Source organism: Cottoperca gobio, chromosome 5 (assembly GCF_900634415.1).
Source record: "Cottoperca gobio chromosome 5, fCotGob3.1, whole genome shotgun sequence".
Classification (NCBI taxonomy): domain Eukaryota; kingdom Metazoa; phylum Chordata; class Actinopteri; order Perciformes; family Bovichtidae; genus Cottoperca; species Cottoperca gobio.
This window is the reverse complement of record NC_041359.1, coordinates 25,166,544-25,193,082: the sequence shown is the minus strand read 5'-3', so window position 1 is coordinate 25,193,082 and position 26,539 is coordinate 25,166,544. Positions and strand designations below refer to the sequence as shown.

At 41.9% G+C, this 26,539-nt stretch overlaps 2 protein-coding genes across 2 annotated transcripts in view; both read left to right on the top strand.

Annotated features, from left to right (window-relative positions):
- fer1l4 (fer-1 like family member 4) overlaps positions 1-4,943 on the top strand; it is a 34,133-nt gene extending 29,190 nt beyond the window's left edge. The window contains 9 exon segments of the mRNA XM_029431964.1: positions 188-342; positions 1,192-1,373; positions 1,458-1,543; positions 1,639-1,737; positions 2,453-2,570; positions 3,225-3,348; positions 3,772-4,070; positions 4,225-4,325; positions 4,763-4,943. Of these exon segments, the coding sequence (XP_029287824.1) occupies positions 188-342; positions 1,192-1,373; positions 1,458-1,543; positions 1,639-1,737; positions 2,453-2,570; positions 3,225-3,348; positions 3,772-4,070; positions 4,225-4,325; positions 4,763-4,943 (1,345 nt within the window).
- Positions 4,944-10,094: 5,151 nt separating this feature from the next.
- Positions 10,095-25,982, top strand: LOC115007997 (arf-GAP with SH3 domain, ANK repeat and PH domain-containing protein 2-like). The gene is given in 31 exon segments (XM_029431209.1): positions 10,095-10,170; positions 10,308-10,533; positions 14,321-14,393; positions 14,478-14,623; positions 15,856-15,930; positions 16,080-16,129; positions 16,712-16,841; positions 17,516-17,601; positions 17,725-17,800; positions 17,898-17,981; positions 18,102-18,199; positions 18,640-18,709; positions 18,840-18,927; positions 19,192-19,240; positions 19,350-19,522; positions 19,816-19,949; positions 20,277-20,368; positions 20,500-20,686; positions 20,767-20,852; positions 20,952-20,988; positions 20,990-21,068; positions 21,408-21,475; positions 21,610-21,717; positions 22,208-22,342; positions 22,344-22,494; positions 22,989-23,156; positions 23,249-23,312; positions 24,112-24,155; positions 24,567-24,721; positions 25,095-25,220; positions 25,535-25,982. Coding segments are annotated over 30 exon segments (3,033 nt in total). The 5' UTR covers positions 10,095-10,170; positions 10,308-10,407; the 3' UTR covers positions 25,610-25,982.
- Positions 25,983-26,539: the final 557 nt, after the last annotated feature.

Sequence of the window (26,539 nt, the reverse complement as noted above, 5' to 3'; positions counted from 1 at the left end):
AAACAGTACTACGACATGTTAGAAGCAGTTTATATGACACGTGAGTAGAAAAACAAAGAAATGTTAGTAACACTACGACACATCAACAGTAGAATAACCAAATATTAATGATGTACGTGTTATGTACTTTGACAGTAGAGTACCTGTCAATCTGTGTGTCCCTCTACTTGACTGTCTCTCTCTGCAGTGACGGTTACAATACGTGGCGCGATGCGAAGAAGCCGTCTACCATTTTGGCTGAGCTCTGCAAAAAGAACGGCATCCTGTCTCCAGAGTACAGAACATCTGAGGTCAAAGTCCTCAACAAAATCTTCAAGATCCCACCTGACGCAGTACCTGAAGGTAGGACAGGCAGAGTGAAAATAATGTAGAATGTGGAAGTGAACAGTTCATCATCTGTGGACACATCATGAAACAGTATCGCAACTTGTTCTACTAACTACAGGGAAGACGTAGTTTTTTAGGCAGACCCGGAGGTTAGCATCGCCCTGGTTCCTTCGACAAAAACACACTGGGATTTTGGATTATTGCAGAAAATAAGCTCTGTGGCGAACACAAGTTTAGAATACTTAGACGTTCGGTTCAGCAAGAGGATCTTCATAAATGAACACAACTTATGATTTTTAAGCCTAAATGCAATCGCTGGAAGTAAAATGCTAACGTTATAAACAGACTACACTGTTGCATGATTTCACCAGCACTGAGCTTTCAATGGACCTGATCTAGCTTTGAAGTTTAGCTAGAGCTACTTGTTAGTTATCGGCTTTTTAAGACACGTAAAAGCTTGTGGCGCAGATTTTTTTTGTTCTCTCCTCTCCTTTCCTCCGCTTTGTCTCTGATTGTAGGTGTGTGCACACGTGTGTGTGTGTGTGTGTGTGTGTGTGTGTGTGTGTGTGTGTGTGTGTCGTGAGCAGAGCCCCGCCCTTCTCGAAACAGAGCAGAGGAGAGAATATGAATGCGCAAAGTAGACAGTAGACACTGCAACGTGCACATACATTAGATAAATAACATAAGCGTTTAGCTTATTTAATAAAAGAGACTTGTTCAATGTAAAAAAAACAAAAAGAAAAAAAACACCTTGACCCTCCCCCCCAATACAATGGTGGGGGAAACACTGCTGTAGATACCTCCAGCTGTATCCGGAGCAGAAACCTTATTGAATTATACAGCAGCTGTTGTTGTTGTTGTCAGATCTGCTGAAGAAGAACCAGCGGTCTCCAGAGGAGGAGGCAGAGATGGAGGAGCACGCAGCACTGAGCGTGCTGCAGTGCTGGGGGGAGATGAACGAGTTCCTCCCTGGAGCCATTCCTCTGGTGCCAGAGCACGTTGAGATCCGGTCCCTGCTGAACCCGGACAAACCTGGCCTGCCACAGGTAACCAACAATAACTACAGTTACAACAACAGTAGAATGCTTCTGGTATAAGTATACTTCTTCAGCAAGGTGTGTGTGTTCCAGGGTTACCTTCATATGTGGGTGGACATGTTCACTAATGATGTCCCGGCTCCGCCCCCTGTTGACATCAAACCACGCCTACCTGAACAGTAGGTCAACTCAGTAAAGTCGAATAGAGTCTATTCAGTAGAGTCGAGAAGGAGTTACAGAATGTAACCATTGTTGTTGTTTTTCATGACGACAGGTATGAGCTGCGAGTGATCATCTGGAACACCGACGACGTCTTTCTGGACGATGTGAACCCGTTCACCGGTATCCCGTCCTCAGACATCTATATGAAAGGGTCAGATTCACACACGAGATGAATCTGAAGCGTTGTCTCAAATGCACAAAAAAGACAAAAGAAACCGTGTAATTCTCAAAGTACCCGCAAAGGGAGCTGTGCTAACAAGCAAATAGCATCTTGGTGCTCCTGTGGGACTTGCACGTATTTAAATGAGCTAATATGCATAAATATGGTGCAAATTTGGCCCCTTTCTCTGCAAAAACAATCCAATTCACAAAGATCAGAGCTAACAGCCACACACACGCTCACACCCAGACTTTCCTTTGATCATTGCAGAATTAAATTATATTTTTTCTCTTGTCCTCCACATCAAATCATAATATCTTCTTTTACAGTCTGAAGGTGAGTGTTTGAAAACACCAACAGCGGACAGACCGGGATATTAAATCCCAAATATGTTTCTCTCTGTCCTGTTTAAATTCCTTGAAGTTTTGCACCTCGTTGGTCAGGACTTGAAGTTTGTGGTCTGAAAATGTAGTTTTTCTTTTTCTCTCTGCACTTGTTCTGCCAACTGTGTTCTTGAAGCAGAAGGCAGAATGTATACTTTGCCACATGGAAAATTGCAATCAGCTGCAAATCATTCCAAGTGTTTTGCGCTGGAATATCATTAGCGCAATATTCATTAGAATCGGACAGACAGCGGTATGTGGAGCTCTCAGCGGTGAATCCTTTGTGAATTGACCCGTCAGTGTTTAATCTGTTCTCTGTGCAGCTGGATTAAAGGACTGGAAGGAGAAAAACAGGAGACTGACGTCCACTTCAACTCTCTGACTGGAGAAGGAAACTTCAACTGGAGATTTGTCTTCCGCTTCGACTACCTTCCTACTGAGGTACACATGATATACTGCAGGTGGTGACACCTGGACCTGCTGATGATTGTAGTGACCTCCTGCTCTGGAGTCTCGTAGGGCTACGACAAATTATTATTTTCCTTCTTGATTAATCCATTATCTTTACAATTAAGCAATTTGTTATCTATGAAATGTCAAAAAAGTGTCAAAATTCTCTATTGCAGTTTCCAATTGGACGTCTTCAATTATCTAAAGATATTAAATTTGATAAAAAATAAATAATAATAATAATAAATTTTAAATATCTGTATATAAAAATAAAAAAAATAATTGAAACAATTAAAACAATTAAAATTAAAATTAAAAAGTTAATGAAGAGGACACTTCACTAACACCCTGACCAGGGAGACACTGATTGATCAACTTTTTTCTCATCATCTACAGATCATTAAGTATTTGATCATATTCCTGCTCTCCAGAGGATTTTTGATTTTTTGATTTGTCTAACATGGTACAATACATATAATACAGGGGCAGGTTGTTCCATGAGGAGTTCCCAGTATATACAGAGGAACAACCTTTTTAGATTTTAAATAGCTATTTTTGAACAGCTAAATCATCAGGTGATGCTACGGGACGCTTGCAGTCAGTCTGGTCGTTAGTGAGAGTAAATCTCCTGCTTTCATCCCGTAGAAAGAGGTGGTGTACAAGAAGAAGGAGTCCTTTTTCTCTCTGGAGGAGTCGGAGTTTCGACAGCCGTCTGTTCTGACGCTGCAGATCTGGGACTACGACCGCATCGCTGCCAACGACTTCCTGGGTGAGAAAATTCTCAAATGTTTAAAAAGTGTACCGTTTACCTCTGTCTCTATTTCTTATATATCTTCTGATTTGTTCCTGTTCTAATTAGCTGGTAATGTAAACACTTCCTCCATGTTTATGACTCGATAAATTCAGTATAATGTCCATTTTTGCAGCACTGATGTTGGTGAACTGATGTCCTAAACGCTCAAACAGAAGTACTGTTTTCATTCACTTATTAATTCCAGTCGATGAAACTTTCTGCAGAAGTAGTTTCTGTGACCCTGGAAGCTTAACGCACTCTTTTTTTTTATTATTAGGAAAACTGATGCAAACAGACACAAACATAATTGCAGTTTCATTGTATCGGACGTCATTTGTAGGAGACCAGGCTGGACATCATCTTCCTCATCATCTTTTATTTGTGTTCTTCCTCCTTCAGGCACCATAGAGCTACGTCTCAACGACATGGTGCGATCGGCTAAGTCCTCCAGTAAGTGCACGATTCAGATGGCGAAGGATCGGGCCAGCCCTCGATTCTCCATCTTTCGAGCTAAGAAGATGAAGGGCTGGTGGCCACTGATCCGCCAGAAGACGGCCGAAGACTTCGAGAGGGAGGAGAAGGAGAAGGAGGAGGCCAAGAAGAAAGGAAAGAAGAAGAAGAAGAAGGACAAGAGGAGTAAGATGAGACAGGAGGACATCCAGTACACCGACAGCAGCGGCAACACTTTCCTGCTCATGGTACGAAAAAACAACAATATACTAATAATGCAGTAACTACACGTTTGCAGCTAAATGATTAAATAATAATAAGTGTGTGTGTGTGTGTGTGTGTGTGTGTGTGTGTGTGTGTGTGTGTGTGTGTGTGTGTGTGTGTGTGTGTGTGTGTGTAAAGGGAAAGGTGGAGGCGGAGCTGCAGCTGGTGACATTAGAGCAGGCAGAGGCCAACCCTGTGGGGCGGGCCCGCAAGGAGCCGGAGCCTCTGGACAAACCAAAGTAAGGCGCACACACACACACACACACACACTTAAAGGATGGGTTTATTTATACAATAATTCTTCGGACAAAAATAAATAAGTGTGTTTCTTGGTGGCAGCTGCATTAGTTGAAGCGCTGTAGCTGAGAAGCTAACGGCTAGCACACTAGTGAGGCGGGAACATGCGAGCGCTAATCATCCACACCGGCTCTCTAAGATTCTTTCTGTTTCCACTTTGTTTTACTCTCATCTGACTTTTTTTCTTCTCCTAAAGATTTTACATTGTTTCAGTTAATAGAAAAAGAGAGCTCTACTTGTTATCACAGTTGAGTTAAAAGATGTATTTGCAGTGGTGGAAGAAATACTATTATTTTAAGTAAATCCTCACTGCAGACTCTGTTACAAGTAAAACATTTATGAAATAAACTTTTTTAAATGTCTCCTCTCTTCCCTTCAGTCGTCCCTCCACCAGCTTCAGCTGGTTCGTCAACCCGATGAAGACCTTCATCTTCCTCATCTGGAAGAAGTTCAAGAAGTTCATCATCGCTCTGGTCATCCTCGTCATCCTCACGCTCTTCCTCGGCCTCATCGTCTACACGCTGCCACAGCAAATCACCTCCCTCATCGTCAAAGGATGAAGAAACCTGCCGGAGTCTTCGTCACAGACTGTCTCCAAGTCACATTTACTACTTGATGATTAGTAAAACTCATGATTTCATGTTTACATTGACTGCACTACATTACCCAGCATCCTCGTTGATATAAGAAATGATCAGAACCACAGGAAATGACTGGACTACGATGCTGTATTACTGAGTGAAGTCATATATTTATATTATGTGAATTAAAGATTGTTTGTGGTGCAGCACTGGACAGATTTGTAGATTAAAACAAATCTGATGGGATAAATCACCTTTCATAAACATACACATAATTCTGCTGTATAAAAGTCTATTTTGTTGATTGAATAGTTGTAAATTATGTATTTTGAAGGTAAATAAAATCAATAAGTTCATTCATATTTCTGTTTAATTTTGCACTGAATGAAGTAAATATTCTCATTTGTACCAGTTTGTTCAATATGAATCTTAGCTGTTATTTCAATGTAAATAAATGAATATATATTAATATCAGAAACAGGCAGCGAACAGACTGTAAAAAACATTTGGTTAAATTATTGTTTGGAAAAACTAGGATTAGCAAATTAAGGTGCATCAGAGTTTGTTTTTCTTTACTAAATGTTTTTATTGTTATTTTCAGCAAAATGTCCAAGGGTTGGGCACATATATTCCACATTGGTATAAAATATATACCAGGGTAGTATCATATAAAAAATGTAATGTAATGAATATAGTAAAACAGTATTCACCACATTAACAGTAAGTAGCCCTGTTATAACACAGAAGGTGCTTTGAAAACAAGTTCAAATAGACCAGAGTAAAACAGTAGCATCAGACTCACAATAACAAACATATCTTATACATTTTGGAAAATACAACTCACTTTGAACAGGTGCTCTTTTATTAAATGATATTTATCTAGCTTATGTGCACGTTTCAGTGTTTACTGCGTTGCTTTGAACATTCACCTTCTCTCCTCTGCTGTTTCGCGATGGGCAGGGCTCCACCCCCGACACACACACGTGCGCACACACACGTGCGCACACACCTACAGTCAGTCAGACACAGAGCGGAGGAAAGGAGAGGAGATAAAAGCATGATGCTAGCGGTCCCGGTACTTTCCTTCTCCGTTCCTCTGAGCCCACAGGACATCTGGCAGAAAACAAGTCGTTATTTGACTTGTAGTGTCGCTTCCCGGTGTATTCTTTCATCACGGAAATACATTCGTTGCACGATAAACACACCAGTTTATTACTTGTTGCGGCTGGCAAAGTAAATAAATATTTGTCTGTCCATTCGCTCTGGAAGTGACGATTTTCAGAATCAACTTTGCGTTTCTTTGGCTTGGAGAGAGACATCTTGAACCGTGTTGTTAGCTTGCCGAGCTAAAGTCAGTGTTGCCAACTCCTCAGTAAGGAAAGTAGCTATTGGCTGTCCTAAAAGTCGCTAAATGACGCCATCGCCTAATTTGCATAATGTGACATTTGCATCATGTAGTTGTAATGGACGCTGTAGGAGAGGAATAACGTCGTGGGGAGACACAAAGTGACTAAAACGCTAAATATGTTTAGAACTACAAATTAATTTTCTATATACTTTTAAATGCAAGAATTGAGTTTCAATCAGCTCGAATAGCTAACGATACAAATGTTATAAAATGAAAGGACCTTAAAACATAACATTTCCGCTAAAATGACGGTTAAGTTGCGGACGTTAGCGGCGATGCTAGTTAAGCTAGCTGCTTTGAGCTGCTGTACGATGCAGCTTGGCCGCCGCCATCCGGCCTAAGTTAGCCTTTGAAAGTAAAACTTTTAACACCTTAACTTTCAAACCTAAGCGTTGTAAATGTTGATTTATATTTTACATAAATTGTGGCGGTTGTTTCGATAATGTATACTTCATATTACCCGCTTGGTTTTCTGACAGTTGAATATCACTTAAACAGTCCAGCGCAATCATTCGGATTGATTATTATTATTTTATTATTTATAATATGTATACTTATTTTGCAACTTAATCTTCTTTTGTTTAGTGGTGTATAGCTAAACCTGCTCTAACATTTTGTTTTAGGGAGGAGGAGACGGAGGCAGGGGAGAGGAGAGCAGGGAGAGGATGGAGAGCAAGGAGAGGATGGAGAGCAGGGAGAGGATGGAGAGCAGGGAGAGGATGGAGAGCAGGGAGAGGATGGAGAGCAGGGAGAGGATGGAGAGAAGGGAGAGGATGGAGAGCAGGGAGAGGATGAACAGACTCTTCTCTCTGCTGCAGAAACTTGTTGACAAATGAAATGTAAACGAATTGAAATAAATAATATATATATACAATGATGAATATACTGTGTATTTAATTTACATGAACTATAAATGAAAATGAATGATTAATTGATTTCAAGGTTCAATAAGAATGTATTTAGTACATATGATTTATTATCAAACAAGATATTGGAGAAAGTATTGAAATAAAAGACATGTTGACCAGTTTATAATGCTACTCATTGATTCATCTTCCAAAATCCATTTGAATATTTTGAAATGCTTCTCACAGCAAATATTGATATACTATTAATTTAGATTAATTAATCACAAAGCATGAAGCTACACAGTCGTTAGGAGAGGATTGAATTACATTTATGTAGCAGTGGACTCACTTATCTTGCATCATGTAGCAACATGAGAAGGATTTAGTGGAAAGCAAATCATCTGGAACACGACTCCAAATCAATGCTGATGTGTTCTGTGTCTGCTCGATGTGTAATGAGGCAACTGTTTGCCATATCAACTTCATAATGTTTGAACATGTCACATCTTGTTGTTCTGCCATCAAGTGACAAAAGAAAAATCAATGACTGCAGATTTAAAATGTAGATACTGAGAGAGAGAGAGAGAGAGACAGACAGACAGACAGACAGACAGACAGACAGACAGAGAGAGAGAGAGAGAGAGAGAGAGAGAGAGAGGAGAGGAGAGAGAGAGAGAGAGAGAGACAGAGACAGACAGAGAGACAGAGACAGAGAGAGAGAGACAGACAGACAGACAGAGAGACAGAGAGAAAGACAGGTGTAGAGAGAGAGACAGAGAGACAGAGAGAGAGAGACAGAGAGAGAGAGAGAGAGAGAGAGAGAGAGAGAGAGACAGAGAGAGAGAGAGACAGACAGAGACAGAGAGAGAGAGACAGGTGTAGAGAGACAGGTGTAGAGAGAGTGTGGGGGAGAGAAACAGAGGGGAGGAGGGAATGTGAATGTGGCCGCCAGTTTCCCACCCCAGGTCTATAGTCTCTCACTTCGACCACCATGTCCCCTTCACTGCACATCGCTTCATTTCTTTTACTTGTTGGTGGGATTTAATTTTGAAAGACAATTTTTAAGAGCAGTTAATTTTCAGAGCAGTCAGGTAATAATTAGGGACTCATCCCCAGCTTCCACCTCAGTGACTCACAAATGTCCATTTTAATTACACGTATAACTTCTCTGCTGATCTTTAGCCAATATACTTTTACGACAAGATAAAACATATATATTTTTTAAAGATCAGGACACTTGTTGGAAACTTAGTAGATGAGATATCTGTCTGTGGACTCAAGCTTACCAGAGTATAGCAAATATCACCGACCACAGGAAGTGAGTTAATTAAATAAAACGATGAGAAAACACAGTTTGACATTTGAAGGTGAGGGGGGGGGGGGGGGGGAATAAAAGTCAGACTTCGTCCTTGTCTTTAGTCGTGTAAACAGGACGTTAGAAACAGTTTGTTTACAGACGCTAATTGTTTCCTCTGATGATGCCAGATAACGTTAAAACTTTGGCTCGTGGCCTCGGAGACTCGAGGGGGAATCAGACGAAGAATGAGCTTTACAAATATAAGTTGCTGCCAGACACACGACTCTGGTCGTTCTTTTATTGTCCGTCAGTCGTTTGGTCCAAAATAACTCAACAACTACTGTATGGATTGCCGTATCATTTTGTAAATACATTCATGTTCCCCAGAGAAAGAATCCTCCTGACGTTGGTGATCCTTTGACCTGTCCTCCAGCGCGACCTCCTATTTATTTTATTTATTGATTTATTTGACAGGGAGAATACCTGTGGGCGTTGTTGCATTTAAATAAAGTTCGACCAATGAAGTCAATATGCAGACCGTGTCCCTGGTTAGGCTTTTAAACACATTATTATACAATAATTGAAACAACAATCAAGAACAGCAGAAAGGAATGAAGACATGTGTACTATATGAACCCATGTATCTCAGTGTTCACAGATCTGCCTTTGTTTAAGCTAAAAGTTTCACCTTAGTAAAAGCTTTAGAATCCATAAAGGTTTTCATTTCTGATGGCATATGGTAAGGTGTTTATGGTATGGGATTCCAAATCTGTGGTCCTTTAACTGCAAAAGGTTCACATTTGTAGAAGTTGTAGAGTAAAAAAGAAAAAGCTAAAGTAAGTGTATTCAACAGTATTGTACAGACGTAATGAGAAAAGCAACTTGTTATGTATTGCTTTAGAAAATGTTACATGCTGAAGTACAACGCATGACTAGACTTAAAAAATATATATTTCATAAAAAGTCTCTTAATTGGTCTCTTAATAAAAACATAAATAGAGATTGTCAAACTATGGTGCTGTTTTTATGTTTTTTTAATTTAATATTATGGTAATCTGAATTTTCTTTTACAGTACAACGCTTTTTTTGAGTCACTTTCAGCAGGTTTGACATGAATAATAAATGAATTAAACACACTGGTGTAACGGTGGGGTTTACGGTGTGCTCGGTCAGCAGTGCTCGCTCCCGCTGCAGAGCCCCGCCGCCGCCGCTAACCGTGAACGCGCCTCTCCATGCGGTTTGAATAAAGAAGAAAAAAGCAGGAAAAAAATCAGCTGATGATGAAGAGACATGAAGCTGTTCCTGCAGCGGAGAGCAGACACCGGTTTGATTCCCTCTTCTGAACCCGGTCCCGGTGTCCGGGGGGTCCGGTTCTCCTCTCAGCTGCTCTGCTCTTTGTCAGCCGGCTCACACACGGAGAGACCCGGGCGGGTTTCATGGGTTTATCTCTGAATAAAGCGGCTCTACCGGGGAGGTACTCGGTGGTTTTAACACGCTAATGACACTGGACTGGTTTCATTTCATCGGGTGTTCTGCAGAACCTGCTGTTAATATTGATCTCTGCTGGATTTGATCACCTTTTGTCTGGAGGAAGAAGCAGCTGATGCTGCGGTGCACGGTGAAGTCACTCTGAGGGAGGGATCACCGGATCAGGTCTTTAATTACCGTCTTTATCAGCATGTTAATGCTAAGCTTTCTTCACGTGACTGTGGGAACAGCACTAATGGGATTAGTTCACCTTTGCACAGTGGATTTTTAAATAAATATTATTTTATTATTTATCATAACAGGTCTGGTTCACTCGGTCTTTTGTGTGCCATCGATCTGTCAGTCCCGGACCTCGGTTAGACTGTCCCGGATTGTCCCGGTGTGTCCGGGTTAAGGAGCACCATGCCGGAGTGCGTGTCGGTGTCCGACTTCTTGCAGGAGGTTCAGGATGACTGGAGCTCGCCCACCACCTCCTCCTTCACCTCCAAGATGATCAGCTGCAGGAACACCGTCTACCTGCTGGAGGAGGTCAGTACTGACAGAGGGGGGTGCAGGTAGTGGTGGAGGTTGAATGAGAACAGTTGTTTTTGTTTCTCCTCTACAATCAGGGCTGGACTAATCTGCTCGGGGGCCCAAGAGCAAAAATGAGCTCCCGGACCCCCCATTAAGTTCCTCTTCTCTGTGCAAAATATACAGTGTTTCTAGATTAACATCAGCACCATTTTCAAGCCTGTCTTCTAGAAATTGAGTTCGTATTCTACTCATTTTGCATCATTAAATACGTTTTACAGTTATGAGAATTCTGTAGCACCACGTAAAGTAGTACGCACACTTAAAACACATTATTAGACATATTTCAAATGAAGAAATTACAATAAGTACAGTTGCGGCAAATTGACCATACACGTATGAAATGGGAATATTGGGATTGCAATTATATTTCCTATTTTTCACCAATAAACATTCACAAATTTAGTTTCAGTCGCAAATTCAATGTCTTTATACAAATATAACGAACAAACAATAAAAAAACAAACCAAACTTTGAGTTAATAAAATGTTTTTTCCTCACAGGCCTAACAGTTGGACCAATGTTGAGTCACATTGAATTCTTGTCCAGTAAGAACTGATATCGGACTCTGACACGCTTCATGGCTCATTTTTAGCCTCGGGGGGGCACTCGTGTTAATCCGGCCTTACCAGAGTCCACGCTCGCGTCTCCAGACCAACAGTCCAACAATGAATTGATTATTAAAATACATAATAGATATACAATATATATTATAGATATATATATATATATATATATTATAGATATAGAGATATATCTATATATATTTGACAAATCAATTTGAACAATTTGCTGTACTGTGAATCCGCTTTCTGTGTGTGTTTGAGTAAAACCAGAGGGCAGATACACACACTCACACACACGCACACACACACACACACACACACACACACACACACACACACCCACCCACACACACACACACACACACACACACACACACACACACACACACACACACACACACACACACACACTGTTGGTCAGTGGAGTCATTGACCCGAAGACTTCAGATCCTCGACTGCCCTGAAAAACAGTCTCAAACTGCCCCCTGCCCCCCCCCCCTTATTTTTAACCCCTACAGAGTTGACATATGTTACCACGGCAACAGATTATTCCTCATTAGTATTCATTGTTATTTAATGGTAATGAGGAGGAGCCAAAGAGATGATTATTAATGAGGATGTGAGTTAATCTGCGACCTGCATACTGATGCTGCTCATGGGGGGCTGGAAGGTTGAAAAGTCCAACTTTTTATGAGATTTCTTTCAAAAATAATAGCGTGTTAATACAATAAACAAAGTTAAAGATTATTTTTTCTACAGATATCATTATTTTGCCCACAATAATCACGTAGTGAAATTCTGATATTGTCATAGCCCTTCGTACAAGAATAAAAGTTACAGTGCAGTGTAAGAAATGAATAATTATTCCAATAAAACAAAAGGCAGCTGCCTTGATTTAACAGAATCGATAGTCGCTGCCGACCTGCAGTTTTCTGGGAGTTGGTTCCAGATATATGGAGCATAAAAACTGAACTCTGCTTCTCCATCTTGAGTTGTGAGTCCAGTGACAGAAAGCAGAGCTGCGAGTTCTGGACGCTTCATAATGTGGCAGAAGATCAGAAATGTATTTTTCCTTGATATAATCCTAAAGAGATAGTAGACTGACTTTGTAATAGAACATCTGTTTTTTGTTCTATTTAAAGTGAACATGCACGCTCTCACCTTTACACAGCGAACAGTAATACATCTCACAACAACATCATTCAACATCCACCTGCTTGTGCACCGACAGCCTCATTTACTTACAGCATGGGATGTTTTTGTCTCACTTTATCCGTTTGATACAGTTGTTATAATTAAATGTGGTTCGACTGTGAGAGATGTGTGTGACCAGGTGTGTGACCAGGTGTGTGACCAGGTGTGTGACCAGATGTGTGACCAGGTGTGTGACCAGGTGTGTGACCAGGTGTGTGACCAGATGTGTGACCAGGTGTGTGACCAGATGTGTGACCAGGTGTGTGACCAGGTGTGTGACCAGGTGTGTGACCAGATGTGTGACCAGATGTGTGACCAGGTGTGTGACCAGATGTGTGACCAGGTGTGTGACCAGGTGTGTGACCAGATGTGTGACCAGATGTGTGACCAGGTGTGTGACCAGGTGTGTGACCAGGTGTGTGACCAGATGTGTGACCAGGTTTGTGACCAGGTGTGTGACCAGGTGTGTGACCAGGTGTGTGACCAGATGTGTGACCAGTTGTGTGACCAGGTGTGTGACCAGTTGTGTGACCAGGTGTGTGACCAGGTTGGTGACCAGGTGTGTGACCAGGTGGGTGACCAGATGTGTGACCAGTTGTGTGACCAGGTGTGTGACCAGGTTGGTGACCAGGTGTGTGACCAGGTGTGTGACCAGATGTGTGACCAGTTGTGTGACCAGGTGTGTGACCAGGTTGGTGACCAGGTGTGTGACCAGGTGTGTGACCAGGTGTGTGACCAGTTGAAATGTTGTTGCTCGTTAGTTCCTTTCAAAACGTCTTTCTCTTTGGATGTTTACAAATAAATAGCCCATATTTGATCGTATTTCTCTTTGAGCACCTGTGGCTTCAAAAAACATCTGTTCAATTGTATTTAATTTATTACGTTTTTGAAACATTTAATTGCGATTTGTTTAACTGTTAAAAAAAGAAAGTAAAACAATAACAATTTACCAATTTTAAGAAATTGATCAATCAAATGTTTGAAGCACAAAACTGTTAAATGAAACCAGGCAATACAGATGAAATGCTCAGTCATATCATCCCGGGCCAGGTCGCGATGGCAACAGGCTGACCCGTCATGTTCTGGATCTGCTACCAGTCAGACGTGCCTGGAAAACCTCAAGTAAACTCGAGATAGAAAGAAAATAGTGACATCTGATTCTATTATATCTCAAAGAAGGCAGACATCTCTACGGCCGATATCTCCAACACTCAGTAACTCACACCAAACAATGTAGATTAATAAATAACGCTACAGGTGAGATGAAAATATGTGTTTTTGATTTAGGGGTGAACTGTCCCTTTAAGAAACTGATATATTTAGAGGTTTTTGGTTTAGGTATATTAAAAGCCTAAAAGAAAGTCATAATACTTCATCACATGTGTATAATAATCACATACAAATCATAATAAATCAACCCTGATCATTTATTTGTAACATTGCCAACAGTGTTACATGTCACGGTGCAAATAATGAAATTAATGATGAGTTCCACGCAGCTGCTCAGTTTCAGGCTCCTGGTTTTGTTAACACTGTCACACTGTCATGGCTAACTGGGACTCAGAAAGGAGCCATTGTTAGTGTCCTTATTTTAACGCCTGTGCTTTTCCTACTATGACAAGTCAAAATGTCCACTGTGAAAAAGGCCTGTGTGGTCTGAATCACACGGAAATAATAAAGACAGAGATCTCGGTGTAAACTGACGCACACAGGAATGTAGCTGTCTGTTGTCAGAGAACAAAGCTCGTCCTCTGTGTGTGTTGAGTCAGCAAGTTAATTAGTGCCTCTACATGACCACACACACACATTCAGCACATTCACACACACTAATGATTAAAACATCACTTTAATGTATGAACTGTGAAATATGCATGTGTGTGTGTGTGTGTGTGTTTATGTGTGTGTGTGTGTGTGTGTGTGTGTGTGTGTGTGTGTGTGTGTGTGTGTGTGTGTGTGTGTGTGTGTGTGTGTGTGTGTGTGTTCAGGTTTTGGACAGTGACCGGTTGGTGTTGCAGAAGATGAAGAAAGCTGCTAAAGCCAAATACACATCAGGACAAGGTACACACACACACACACACACACGCACACACACACACACACACACACACACACACACGTTCTAACACTCTTTCTCTCTGTCAGATCACGTGTCTCACCTGGAGCAGTACATTAATTCGATGGAGAAGCTGTCGGTCAACTGTCACTCAAACGGAGAGTCGGAGGTCGGCTCTGCTTTCTGCCGGCTGGCCGACTTTTCTAAAGAGCTCCTCTCTCCCATGAAGAACCTGGTGAGTCATCGCTGACAGCTGTCCCACGTGACAGCACAGCATTAACTTAAAGCCTGGGAACCTAAATCTATGATTAAATACAGTTTCTTAAGAAAGCAATGCACCTGCTGCATAATCCAACAAAAATAAGTTGTCCCATGTCCTCCCTTCAAAGTGCAAACATATAAACCAGGACGCTATATATTGATTTGCTGCTCAATTAGTATGGTCCTTAGTACACACAGATTTCCCTGTTGTCTTCAGATGGACGAGAGTACCGTCATAAAAAGCAGCTAAATGTGTTCTTTTCCCTGAGGAAGCCTTCCCGGCTCCAATCTCACTCCTCCGTCTCCCTTACAAGCAAAGATTACCTCCCGAAACAATTCTTAAGAGCTTAAGAGCTCTTAATTTAAGAGCCAATCAGAAGGTTTCTCAAGGGAGTCTGGAATGGACTAAAAACCTTTTAACTAAAAACCTCCCAGGGTCTCTCCATTGGTTATTTCAACCCTCCATTGGGAAAACCTATAGTTAAAACCAATTGTATCTTAATGGATGCATTTAGAAATGCCATTGGTAATTTCGATTTAAAATCAGTGGTCTATTAAAAACTCAACTAGAAAACAAACTAAGTATTAAGAAACCAAAAGGCCTTTACTGGCTTCATTCTACACTCTATTGGAAAAACCTCTAAATACAATACAACCAGAACCAAACAATCGTCACCAATTAAAAACACATTGACTTGGTTGGTAACTTATTACCAGCTCCATTGGAAAACTATCCTTGACCTTCTTAAAAGCCAGTTAGCTCTGGTGCTTTGGAAAAACGTCTGATTAAAAAAAACAATTGGATCTTAACCGGTCCAATCCAAAGAAGATTGGGAAACTCTCTCATTAAGAACATGTAATTAGTTTTTCCCGGGTCCATTCAACACTCCATTGAAAAAACATCTGTTTAAAAACCAACTGGATGTGGTTGTTTATCTCCAGATCTCATTACCGTCGTTCAATGAACAACATGCTGGGTGTTTTACCTTTTTACCAAAGGATTTTGAGTGCTTTGCCAGGTGTTATATATAATATATATATATATATATATATATACAGATTTTGTCACCACGTTAGTATCGCAACCATGCAAGATGCAGTCATTGTGGTCCGAGCATGTTGCGCCGGGAGATGGTCTCTCTTCCTTTTTTATTTTTGTTGACAGTGGAAGTTACTTTAAGTGTATTTGTGTATGTTTGTGTGCAGCTAAAGAGCATGCTCCACAACATCAACTTCTTCCTGGACTCTCTGGTTAAAGGAGACCTGAGGGAGGTGAAGGGGGTGAGGACTTTATCTTTACTTACTTTCACAACGCTTGAATGATGCATATCAACTTTGACAGACCTCAGGTCAGCCACAGGATGGCGCTGCCTGTGTTTACAGCCTCATCAGTAAAGTGAATCTGTTTCCTCTTCTGTCTGTCTTTGTAGGATCTGAAGAAGCCTTTTGACAAAGCATGGAGGGACTACGAGAGCAGATTGTGAGTGACCATCACACTGAATTATCTCGTACCTCTGTTACTATCCTGGTTGCGAGTAAATATCGTCATTATGGTTTCAGAAACCTGAATATCTCTGCTGGAGTATGTGAGTGAGTGCTCGAGTAGTTAGAACAAGAAAATGTGACGATAACAGATGTAAAGACGACCTTCGCAGTGAAAACACGTCACGCAAAGTGGAGCTTCAACAGACATTTTTAATGAGCTGAAGCAACTTGTCTCAACATAAAGCAGGATAAATTAAAGAAGAAAGAACAATGTTGAAATGTTTTGCGTGTTTTTATGAATAGCCCTGTTCCCAGTGCAGCTCTGAAGATCTGAGACCAGTTTAGGATTCAATTAATTGTGAAAACTTCCTCTTTCAAAAAAGAAAAATGTAATTAGTGGATGAATAAAGCATTTAAAGGGACAGTCACACATTCATGAAATTAACAGTTCGCCTCCTGTTCACTTCCATTCTATGTGAGTAAAGGAGCAAGGGAAATATTCACATCTTCGTTTGTCGTGGAGTTCAAAGTGTGTGTGTGTGTGTGTGTGTGTGTGTGTGTGTGTGTGTGTGTGTAGTAAGCAGGTGGAGAAGGAGAAGAGGGAGTTGGCTCGTCAGTATGGGATGGTGAGGAATGAGGTGAGCGGAGGAGAGATTGCTGAGGAGCTCGAGAAGGAGAGACGCTCCTTCCAACTGAGCATGTGTGAGGTCAGTGACTCCGCCTCCATCTTTGAACCCGCCTCCTCCTGCTCCTTCACCTCCTCCATTATCTTTCTCCTCCTCTTCTTCTTTTTTCTCTTTCTCCTCCTTCTCCCCTTTCCTCTTTCTCTCCCTACTGCTCTTTCTGCTACAAATCCATCACTTATAAAATGAGCAGCCGTCTCTGTCTGATAAATATTCTCTCTCTGTCTGTCTGTCTCTCTGTCTCTCTCGCTCTCTCGCTCTCTCTCTCTCTCTCTCGTCTCCTCTCTGTCTCTCTCTCTATCTCTCTTTGTTTCTCTCCTAATATCTCTCTATGTCTCTCTATATCTGTCCTATACTCTCTATCTCATTCTCTCGCTATCATCTATCTATCTCTTCTCTATCTCCTTATCTATCTCGTCTCCTCTCTATCTTCTTTGTCTCTCTCTCTCTCTCTCTGTCTCTCTCTGAACCTTTCTCTCTCTCTCTCTCTCTCGTCTCTGAACCTTTCTCTTCTCTCTCTCTCTCGGCAACTTTCTCTCTATGGTCTCTTACTATAGCGTCGCTCTCTAGTCTCTGCTAGCCTCTCTCTCTCTTCTCTCTCCTCGCACCTTTCTCTCTCTCTCATCTGTTTCTCTCTCTCTCTCTCTTCTCTCTCTCTCTCTCTCTTCTCTCTCTCTCTCTCTCTCTCTCTCTCTCAGTATCTGATTAAGGTCAACGAGATAAAGACGAAGAGAGGAGTCGATCTGCTGCAGAACCTCATCAAACACTACCACAGCCACAACAAGTAGGAACACACACACACACACACACACACACACACACACACACACACACACACACACACACACACACACACACACACACACACACACACACAGTTGTATTTACTGTATCTGTGTGTGTGTAGTTTCCTACAGGAGTGTGTTTCCACCACTCAGAAGTTGAAGCAGTACATGGAGGAGCTGAATGGAGTCCTGAACACGGTACGACAACAAGTATAATATAATAATTATATGTATAATTAATTATTTACATTTATAATTACAGCACGTCAGCCTTCACGCTGTTGTGTGTCTGCAGGTGAAGCAGCGTCAGGAGGAGGAGAAGAAGCAGCTCGTGACTCTCAGAGATCAGCTGAGGCCGGTCGTCAACACAGAGTCACAGGTCAGACACACAAACACTGACACTAACTAACATCATAATACTGTTCAGCAGGTAACTAATGTGTGTGTGTGTGTGTGTGTGTGTGTGTGTGTGTGTGTGTGTGTGTGTGTGTGTGTGTAGGACTCTTTACCTAAGCAGGTGTACAGTATGCATCAGCTACTGGGGGACAAACAGTACGGGACAGAAAGGTCAGGATTCCTCTACAAGAAGAGTGACGGGTAAAAGAAATGAAACACCACACACTAACGTATACACTGAAACTCTGAAACTCTGAAACACTGAAACACTGAAACACTGAAACACTGAAACACTGAAACTCTGAAACACTGAAACACTGAAACACTGAAACACTGAAACACTGAAACTCTGAAACATTATCTATTTATGCAGCACCTTTCATACAAACGTGCTGCCCTAGTGTTTCACATAGAAAACTAAACAAAACAAAAAACAACAATAAATAAAAATTTCAAGACAAAAGATGTAAAAAAGAAAACAATTTAAGTAAATAGAATAAAATAAAACGTAAAAACTAAGGCTCCAATTCACAAGCCAGATTAAAAAGATTAATTTCCTTTAAATACACAGAGAGAGAGCTATTCTAATATCGACAGGCAGTGAGTGAAACACTAAACCTGTGTGTCTGTTTGTGTTTCAGCTTGAGGAAAATGTGGCAGAAGAGGAAATGTTCAGTTCACAACTGTTACCTGACCATCGCACACGCCACTGTGAGTTCACCTGTGTGTGTGTGTGTGTGTGTGTGTGTGTGTGTGAGTGTGTGTGTGATTATAAACTTATAAACTTTAAACAAGTCCTGACTCTTGATTGACACTGATCACATCCTCTTCTCTCTCTCAGCCTAATAAACCTCCGACCAGACTCAACCTGCTCACCTGTCAGGTCAAACCCAGCGTGGAGGACAAGAAATGCTTCGACCTCATCTCCCGTAAGACGCACACACACACACACACACACACACACACACACACACACGGACAGGAACACAGATGACATAAAGATGCAAATATATATATTAACAAAAAACTGTACATATGATATTGTGTATGGAATATGTTCATAAAACAAATAGAATTGTGTTTATATCTTTATCTCCTTTGTTTTACTTTAGTTTTTGTCCTAATAGTAATAACATTCAGTTCATACAGTGTTTTCATATATAATTGTGTAATATATTACTTTTGTCCTCCAGATAATCGGACCTACCACTTCCTGGCAGAGGATGACGCTGAGTGTCTGGCGTGAGTCAAAAATAAACTTAAGTCTGACACCTGGTATCGTCCTGTATTTGTGTTGCTTATCATAACAATTTAAAAGTATTAAAATGTGTGTGTGTATGTGTGTGTTCAGCTGGATCTCGGTGCTCAGTAACAGTAAGCAGGAGGCCCTGAGCATGGCTCTGGACGGGGGGAGGAAAGGGGGAGGAAGTGGGGAGAGCAGTGTGGAGGATCTGACCCGGGCCATCACTGATGACATCCGGCGGATGCCAGGAAACAACAGCTGCTGTGACTGCGGAGCACCAGGTAATCAATCAATCAATCAATCAATCAATCAATCAATCAATCAATCAATCAATCAATCAATCAATCAATCAATCAATCAATGCATCTTGAGCCCAAGGTGACGCCAACAGCCAAAAATCCAAAGCTATTCAGTTTATTATCATGCATGACAAAGAAAAGCTTCATATTCTCACATTTAAGAAGCATGAAACCAGCACATGTTTGGCTTTCAAGTAAATAATTGGCAAAATGATGCTTTGAATGCTACTTATCTAATGGAAATGACAATACACTTTAATATTCTCTCTCTGAAGATCCTGGATGGCTCTCGACCAACCTGGGCATCCTGACCTGTATCGAGTGTTCGGGGATCCACAGGGAGATGGGGGTCCACGTCTCCAGGATCCAGTCTCTCAGTCTGGACAGTCTGGGGACCTCAGACCTGCTGGTAGGTCTGAACTGTTAGCAACAACATTAGCAACAAGCTAATCCAACACCAGTCCTTCTGCAGTCAGCTGGGTTTAGTTCAAACCTCACTTGTAAAATCAGTTTTGTAAATTACTTCTTTAGTAAACAACACATACAACAGAATATAAAATGCTGTGATTGGATGTTTCTTACTGAAGCATACGAACATTTCTGACTTTTCAGTTCTGAATTTTGATGTTAATTCCAGACCTTAAAGGTGCTTTCACACCTCATCTGGTTCTTTACTGTATGTGTGATGTATGTACAGTGCAGTTAGATATACAATAACTATTCTTTTCTCTCCCAGTTGGCCAGGAATGTTGGTAACTCTGGCTTTAATGAAATACTTGAGGCAAACCTCCTGAGTCCGTCACTGAAGCCGTCCCAAGAAAGCCACATGTAAGACACACACAGACACACACACACACACACGCGCACGCACATACATTTAAGAAGAAGGTGTTTGTTGTTCTAGTAAAAATGAGTTTTTATTTTGAAGCTGATCTGATATTGGTGGCGTGTGTGTGCAGGGGAGAGCGTAAAGACTTCATCCTGTCGAAGTATCAGGACGTGTATTTTGTGAGGCGGAGCCACAACTCTACTGCAGCGCTGCGATACAACCTGCAGGAGGCGACCAAGAGCTGCGACATCTACAGTCTGATCCAGCTGTACGCTCAGAAGACCGAGCTGAGCCAGCCGCTGCACGCACACATACAGGTACGCACGCATCAGTTAACAGGCAAACTCACGTTAACACTCACACACACATACTCAGCGGTTTGTTTCCGTGCCAACAGGAGAGAGGGGAGACGGCACTTCATCTCGCCGTCCTATTGGCTGACAGGACGTCGCTGCACATCCTGGACTTCTTAGCTCAGAACTGGTCAGTGATCTCTGACGACGTTTATGAGTGATGTCCTCTCAGTGTGTGTTCATGTGTTTACCTGCGTGTGTGTGTGTGTGTGTGTGTGTTTGTCTTCAGCTCAAACGTGGACGCGCTGACATCCTCAGGAAACACAGGCGCTGCACTACAGCTGTCTGCACAACAAGAGCGACTGTGTGAGGCTGCTGCTGAGAGCCAGGGCCAACACACACACCAGTAATACACACACACACACACACACACACACACACCAGTAATACACACACACACACACACACACACACACACACACACACACACACACATGTTTGTTTACTGTACATGTGAGGACCCCATAAACAAGTAGGAAAGTGAGGACATGTTTAGAAAGTGAGCACAATTTAACAAGTGAAGACATTTTTGTAAATTGGGAGTTTGATTTTGGGAAGTTATGTTACTTTGCAAAAACATCTTCACTCTCAATTGGTCCTCACGAGCACAAACACACTTTTCCTGTTGATGTTTATGACGACAGAGAACATCTCAGTAATGTTTTAACTGTTTGTTTGTGAACAGAAAACGAGTTAGGAGAGACCGCTCTGGACGTGAGCCGCAGGTTGAAGCACGTCCACTGCGAGGCGCTGGTGAGGCCCTCGCTCTGTTACATGTCTTCACATGAGACTGTGAACATTACACTTATTCTAACTGCGGTGTGTGTGTGTGTGTGTGTGTGTGTGTGTGTGTGTGTGTGTGTGTGTGTGTGTGTGCGTGTGTGCAGCTGCAGCAGGCCCAGTCCAACCAGTTTGACCATCACGTCAACGTGGAGTACGAGTGGAGGCTTCGTCATGACGACCTCTACGACAGTGACGATGACTTTGACGACAAGGTGACCATGGCAACAGCCTGCTGATTCATTGACTTGAGTTTGAATGTATTTATATCTTTTAGCACGATGCACTTTAACAACACAGAGCATGAGCAGCAAGAAACTGATTGTCTGCTGCATTTTCTTATACTGAATAATATAATAACAATATGTATTATTATAATCATCACTACTAATTATTAAAGCAAGAAGCAAAACACTTGAACCTTCATTTTCATCGTGACAACAATGTTTTTGGGATGGAGATTTTCTGTTTCTGTATTTTCATATATAGATTTAAACATTATTTTATCAGTTGAGGACATATTTCTTTGGAGAATAACTTCTATAACTATATAATACTGTATATCTGTAATGTCTAGATTGTTTAATATATTTACCTAAATGTGAATTAGTCGGTACGCTCACGTTGAGGTTCAAACCATTTATTGCAACAATAATAATATTAGTTTATTGGTGTAACTCCTTCGCTTCTCCTCTTCTGTTTCAGAACGGTCCAGTGAAGAAGGAGCGCTCCTTCTCGTCCTCCTCCTTCACCTCCTCCTTCTCCTTTAACTCCCGGGCCTTCAGCTTCAGTCAGTCCTCCGTCGCCCCGCCCTCCTCTGGAGGAGGTGGAGGAGGGAGGTGGAGGTGGAGGAGGTGGAGGAGGTCTGCTCAGCGTGGGGAGGAGGCTCGCCATGGCTATGGAGCTCCACAGCCGGCCCACCGGCTGCGCCTCCAGCCCCCCTCCTCCTCCTCCGTCCTCCCCTGCACCTCCGCTGCCGCCCAGGGTCAAAGGTGAGATTCAGCTTGTTCTATTATTATCTGTAATGTTTCCATCTGCTGCCTGACCAGAAAGACAACGCACATGTATTCCTCTCCTTCACCTTTAGTTTGTAATGTGTTGTGAACCACAGCCTGGTTAACAACATCGGAGGAAGGTTGGATTCACATTTATTCTAACGTTTCATGTGGTAAATTCAGTATGCTGTACATTTCCACAGCTTTATATCAACCAGTACAACAACAGCATCAAGTCACACTCACCACTCAACTCAAGCAATATGGCTCCTTTCTCGAAATATGAAGAACAAGAAAGACTTTCGATATTTTAAAAGAAAGCCAGGGAGCTTGTACAAATTTGCTGTTATTGTTGTGTTTCTATGACAAGTGTTGTTACGCCTCTTTGTCTAAAACAGGAAATCAATACAATCATACAATAATGAAATACACCTAAACAGATTTATGCAAAAAAAATCAATCTTCCATATTTATTTTGTGTCGTCCTGCAGCTCCCAACGTTCCTCCTCCTCCTCCTCCCGCTGGGGGGGAAGGAGTTGGGGATGAAGAGGAGGAAGAGGAGGAGGTTTTCTTCCCCTTCACAGGAAACAGAAAGTCAACGCCCCCCCCTCCCATCGCCGTCCGACACAAGAGGAGCTGCTCCGAGTCCAGCAAGCACGGTAACATCTGAGAGACACGCTGCAATTAATCTGTCAATTACTGGGACACTGTGTTATTAACTGTGTGTGTGTGTGTGTGTGTGTGTGTGTAGATTACGGGTTGCCAACCAGTCCGAGGATCTACAGCGGCCCAGACTCCTCCTTTAAGAAGTGTGTGTGAGTATCTGAGACACAATCACACTGAATGTGAACATAAATTTACATTAATTACCATCAACACATCAAAGGGAACGATTCTGATTGGATCCGCAGTGGGATGATGTCACGTCGGCCCAGGTGCCAGTGTCTGGATTTTTTTATTTCTATACACAGAAGTGTTGAATACCTTCCAGTTTAAAAGCAATTAAAATGAACACATTCATACTTGGTGAGAAGGTTGTAACAGCATGAGATTTTACAGACAGTACGATAACCGTCTCAGATATATCACGGTTTCACTGTATAATGGTGTACGTAATTACACTTATTATTATTACTGCTATTATTTTCATTTTAATCATTATTATTTTTATTTTTATTACATTGATTTTTATTATTATTTACAATTATTATCAGTTACAATGACCCTTAAAGGAATGAGAGCAGAATGAGAGAATTATTATCTTCTACACTTGAGATGAACCTCTGGTGGCTTCTTCTTTATTTGTTCAAACCTTCAGAACTTTATTTAAAACTCTAGTGAGATACAAAAAGTGAAACAGATGTTTAAGTTTAAAGTTTATTCTCATCAGTGTGTGTTGAAGAAGCTGAACTGAGGGCCTGTGCTGCCCTCTGGTGGACTGCAGATGAATTACAGTTCAGAGGGTTCAGATTGAGATAATAAACTTGTCTGTCTGTCTGTCTGTCTGTCTGTCTGTCTGCCTGTCTGTCTGTCTGTCTGTCTGTCTGACTGTCTGCCTGTCTGTCTGACTGTCTGACTGTCTGTCTGTCTGTCTGTCTGTCTGTGTCTTTCCAGCCCATCTTCTCCTCTAAGCTCGCTGACTGAACGACCAGAAAGAGGTACTTCCTGTTCGGAAACATCTACGTCTGTTTTATCAGTTTGTAGTCTGATGAATCTATCTTGTGTAACTGTGATGAATGAATGATGATGTGTGTGTGTGTGTGTGTGTGTGTGTGTGTGTGTGTGTGTGTGTGTGTGTGTGTGTGTGTGAGTGTGTCGGCCCCGGAGCTTTAACTTTAAATTGTCCTCCTGGAGTTCCTCCTCCACTGTTAGACTGAAAACTATAATCTTTAAATGCAATGCTTTGAACAGATGGCGTTTTATCTGTGATATCATTGTATTTTATTGTATATGTAGACATGTAGATATATTGTAGACAAAACACCTAAATAATTGTCTTCCTGTTAAATACAAGTTCCTTAAAATAACTTGATGTTGAAATACTTACATCAACATTCTCTCTCTCTGAGGTTTTCGGAGAGCAGACAGCGACGGTAGTTCCTCCCACTTCCTGCACCCTGCCAGGAAAGCCCCGACCAATGGATCTCCCACCAATCAGCGCTCTCAGAGCTTTGAGAATGACAGCAGACGCCTCGCCCCCCAGCCGCTTCCCCGCAGATCATTGGTGAGATCTTCAAAAACCTTGAACTCCCTAGAAACCGCCTGGAATCTAAGGTCACCCACAGGGTCTCCGTACGGTGAACACATGGGGGAAAAAGTACAAAACAAACCAACTTGATGGGCATGTGTCCTTTGTACAGATGTCCCATTACAGTGTCTAGATGATATTCTTTATAACTACACATTGTATATTTATGGCACTCGACTTTGTGTCACTGTAATATTCCTAAAGGGAACTTACGATGAGTCTGTGGTACTGAAATAGTACATTTATAGTGACCACACAAATACGTCATTTCACAGCACTCTATTATTAATATTTATTGTTATAACTATTAGTAGAACATTTCTCTGTGTTTTTTGTTTACGTCCATCAGCCTCGGGGTGCGACGTGCCGCCGTGTTGAGGCGCTGTACGACTGCCAGGCCGACCACCACGATGAGCTGAGCTTCTTTGAGGGACAGGTGCTGGTGGTCGTGGGACAGGAGGACTGCGATTGGTGGGTACGTATCATCCTGCACTCTGATTGGGGCTCCCTCTGGTGTGGACTTGTATAACAGGTAAACAGTGCTTTTTCCACTGGCCCCGCTACAGACAACAACCTGTATCCAGGGTACACAACAAAGATGGCGACAGCTGACGCATCAGAACGCTTAACTTAAGTTATAAAGATCAGTTGAAAGACGCCATCTACTGTTTCGAATCAGCTGTGAACATTGCTGACAGAGTCGACCACCTGGGGCTTATCTATATCATGAAACTAACATAAAGAGTAACGTTAACGATAAAGGTAACGTGTGTGTGTTTGTGTGTGCAGCATGGTTACATAGAGGATGAACCAGACCAGAGAGGTTTGTTTCCGTCCTCCTTCGTGCAGCTGCTCTCAGATTGACATGAACCTGGACCGAACCAGACCGGACCCTGGACCCGCACAGATCTAGACCACTTCTGGAGAACCAGAACCTGGAGCTCAGGAGAACCAAACCAGACCAGTACTGAGCAGCAGAAGCAGAACCCAAGGTTTTTGTCCCAGTACTGGACTGATCTGGACCAGCTCCAGCATCCTGTAAGTTCATGTTGTCGTAGCAACCAGTGTTTCTTGCGCCTTCTGTTACCGTGGAAATGTTACAGTTGACCTTTCAGAGAAGACACTAGATCTTTATGTAGCTCGGGTCAGGTGATAATGTCGCCATGGATACTGCCTAGCACAAACCGATCGGCCATGATTCAAGATACTTTGATTTATTTATTTATTTTCAATTTTAAAAAAAATATTTTTTATTAAGCAGATACTTCCCTTCAAAATAAAACAATCCACTGGACTTTTATTTTGAAGTTCAGTATTTTTCTGTTCTAATTTATTGTTATGTATTTATTGTTATTGATCATGTGGAGATCAATCAGCACTTCCGTCCCATCTCAGGCAACGCCTCCTTGGAGGGGCGGGGCTTATGAGGTCCAACAAGTGACCAAAGCACAAAGGATTGTGGGTAACTAAAGTCCAAAGGGTGAATCTGCTCTTAATTCATTTGACATCAGAGGAGGTGGAGCCTGAAATGGGACTCAGCTGATGCTTCCAGCTGCCTTCGATGTCACAAGATATCGCAACACCTCAGTGAGTAAGTACTGCAGCGAGTTGCTGCCACCATTACAAGAATACATTTCTCAGTTTCTCATGAAGATGTTTAACATTGTAACACGACTCATGCACTCATGACATGTGATAGCGAGAAAGTGAGTCATAATAACATGACTTATAACATCTTATAGTGGAAGCTGAGCTGATTTTCTTTATCATGGTGGCGGCAACACACTGCCACGA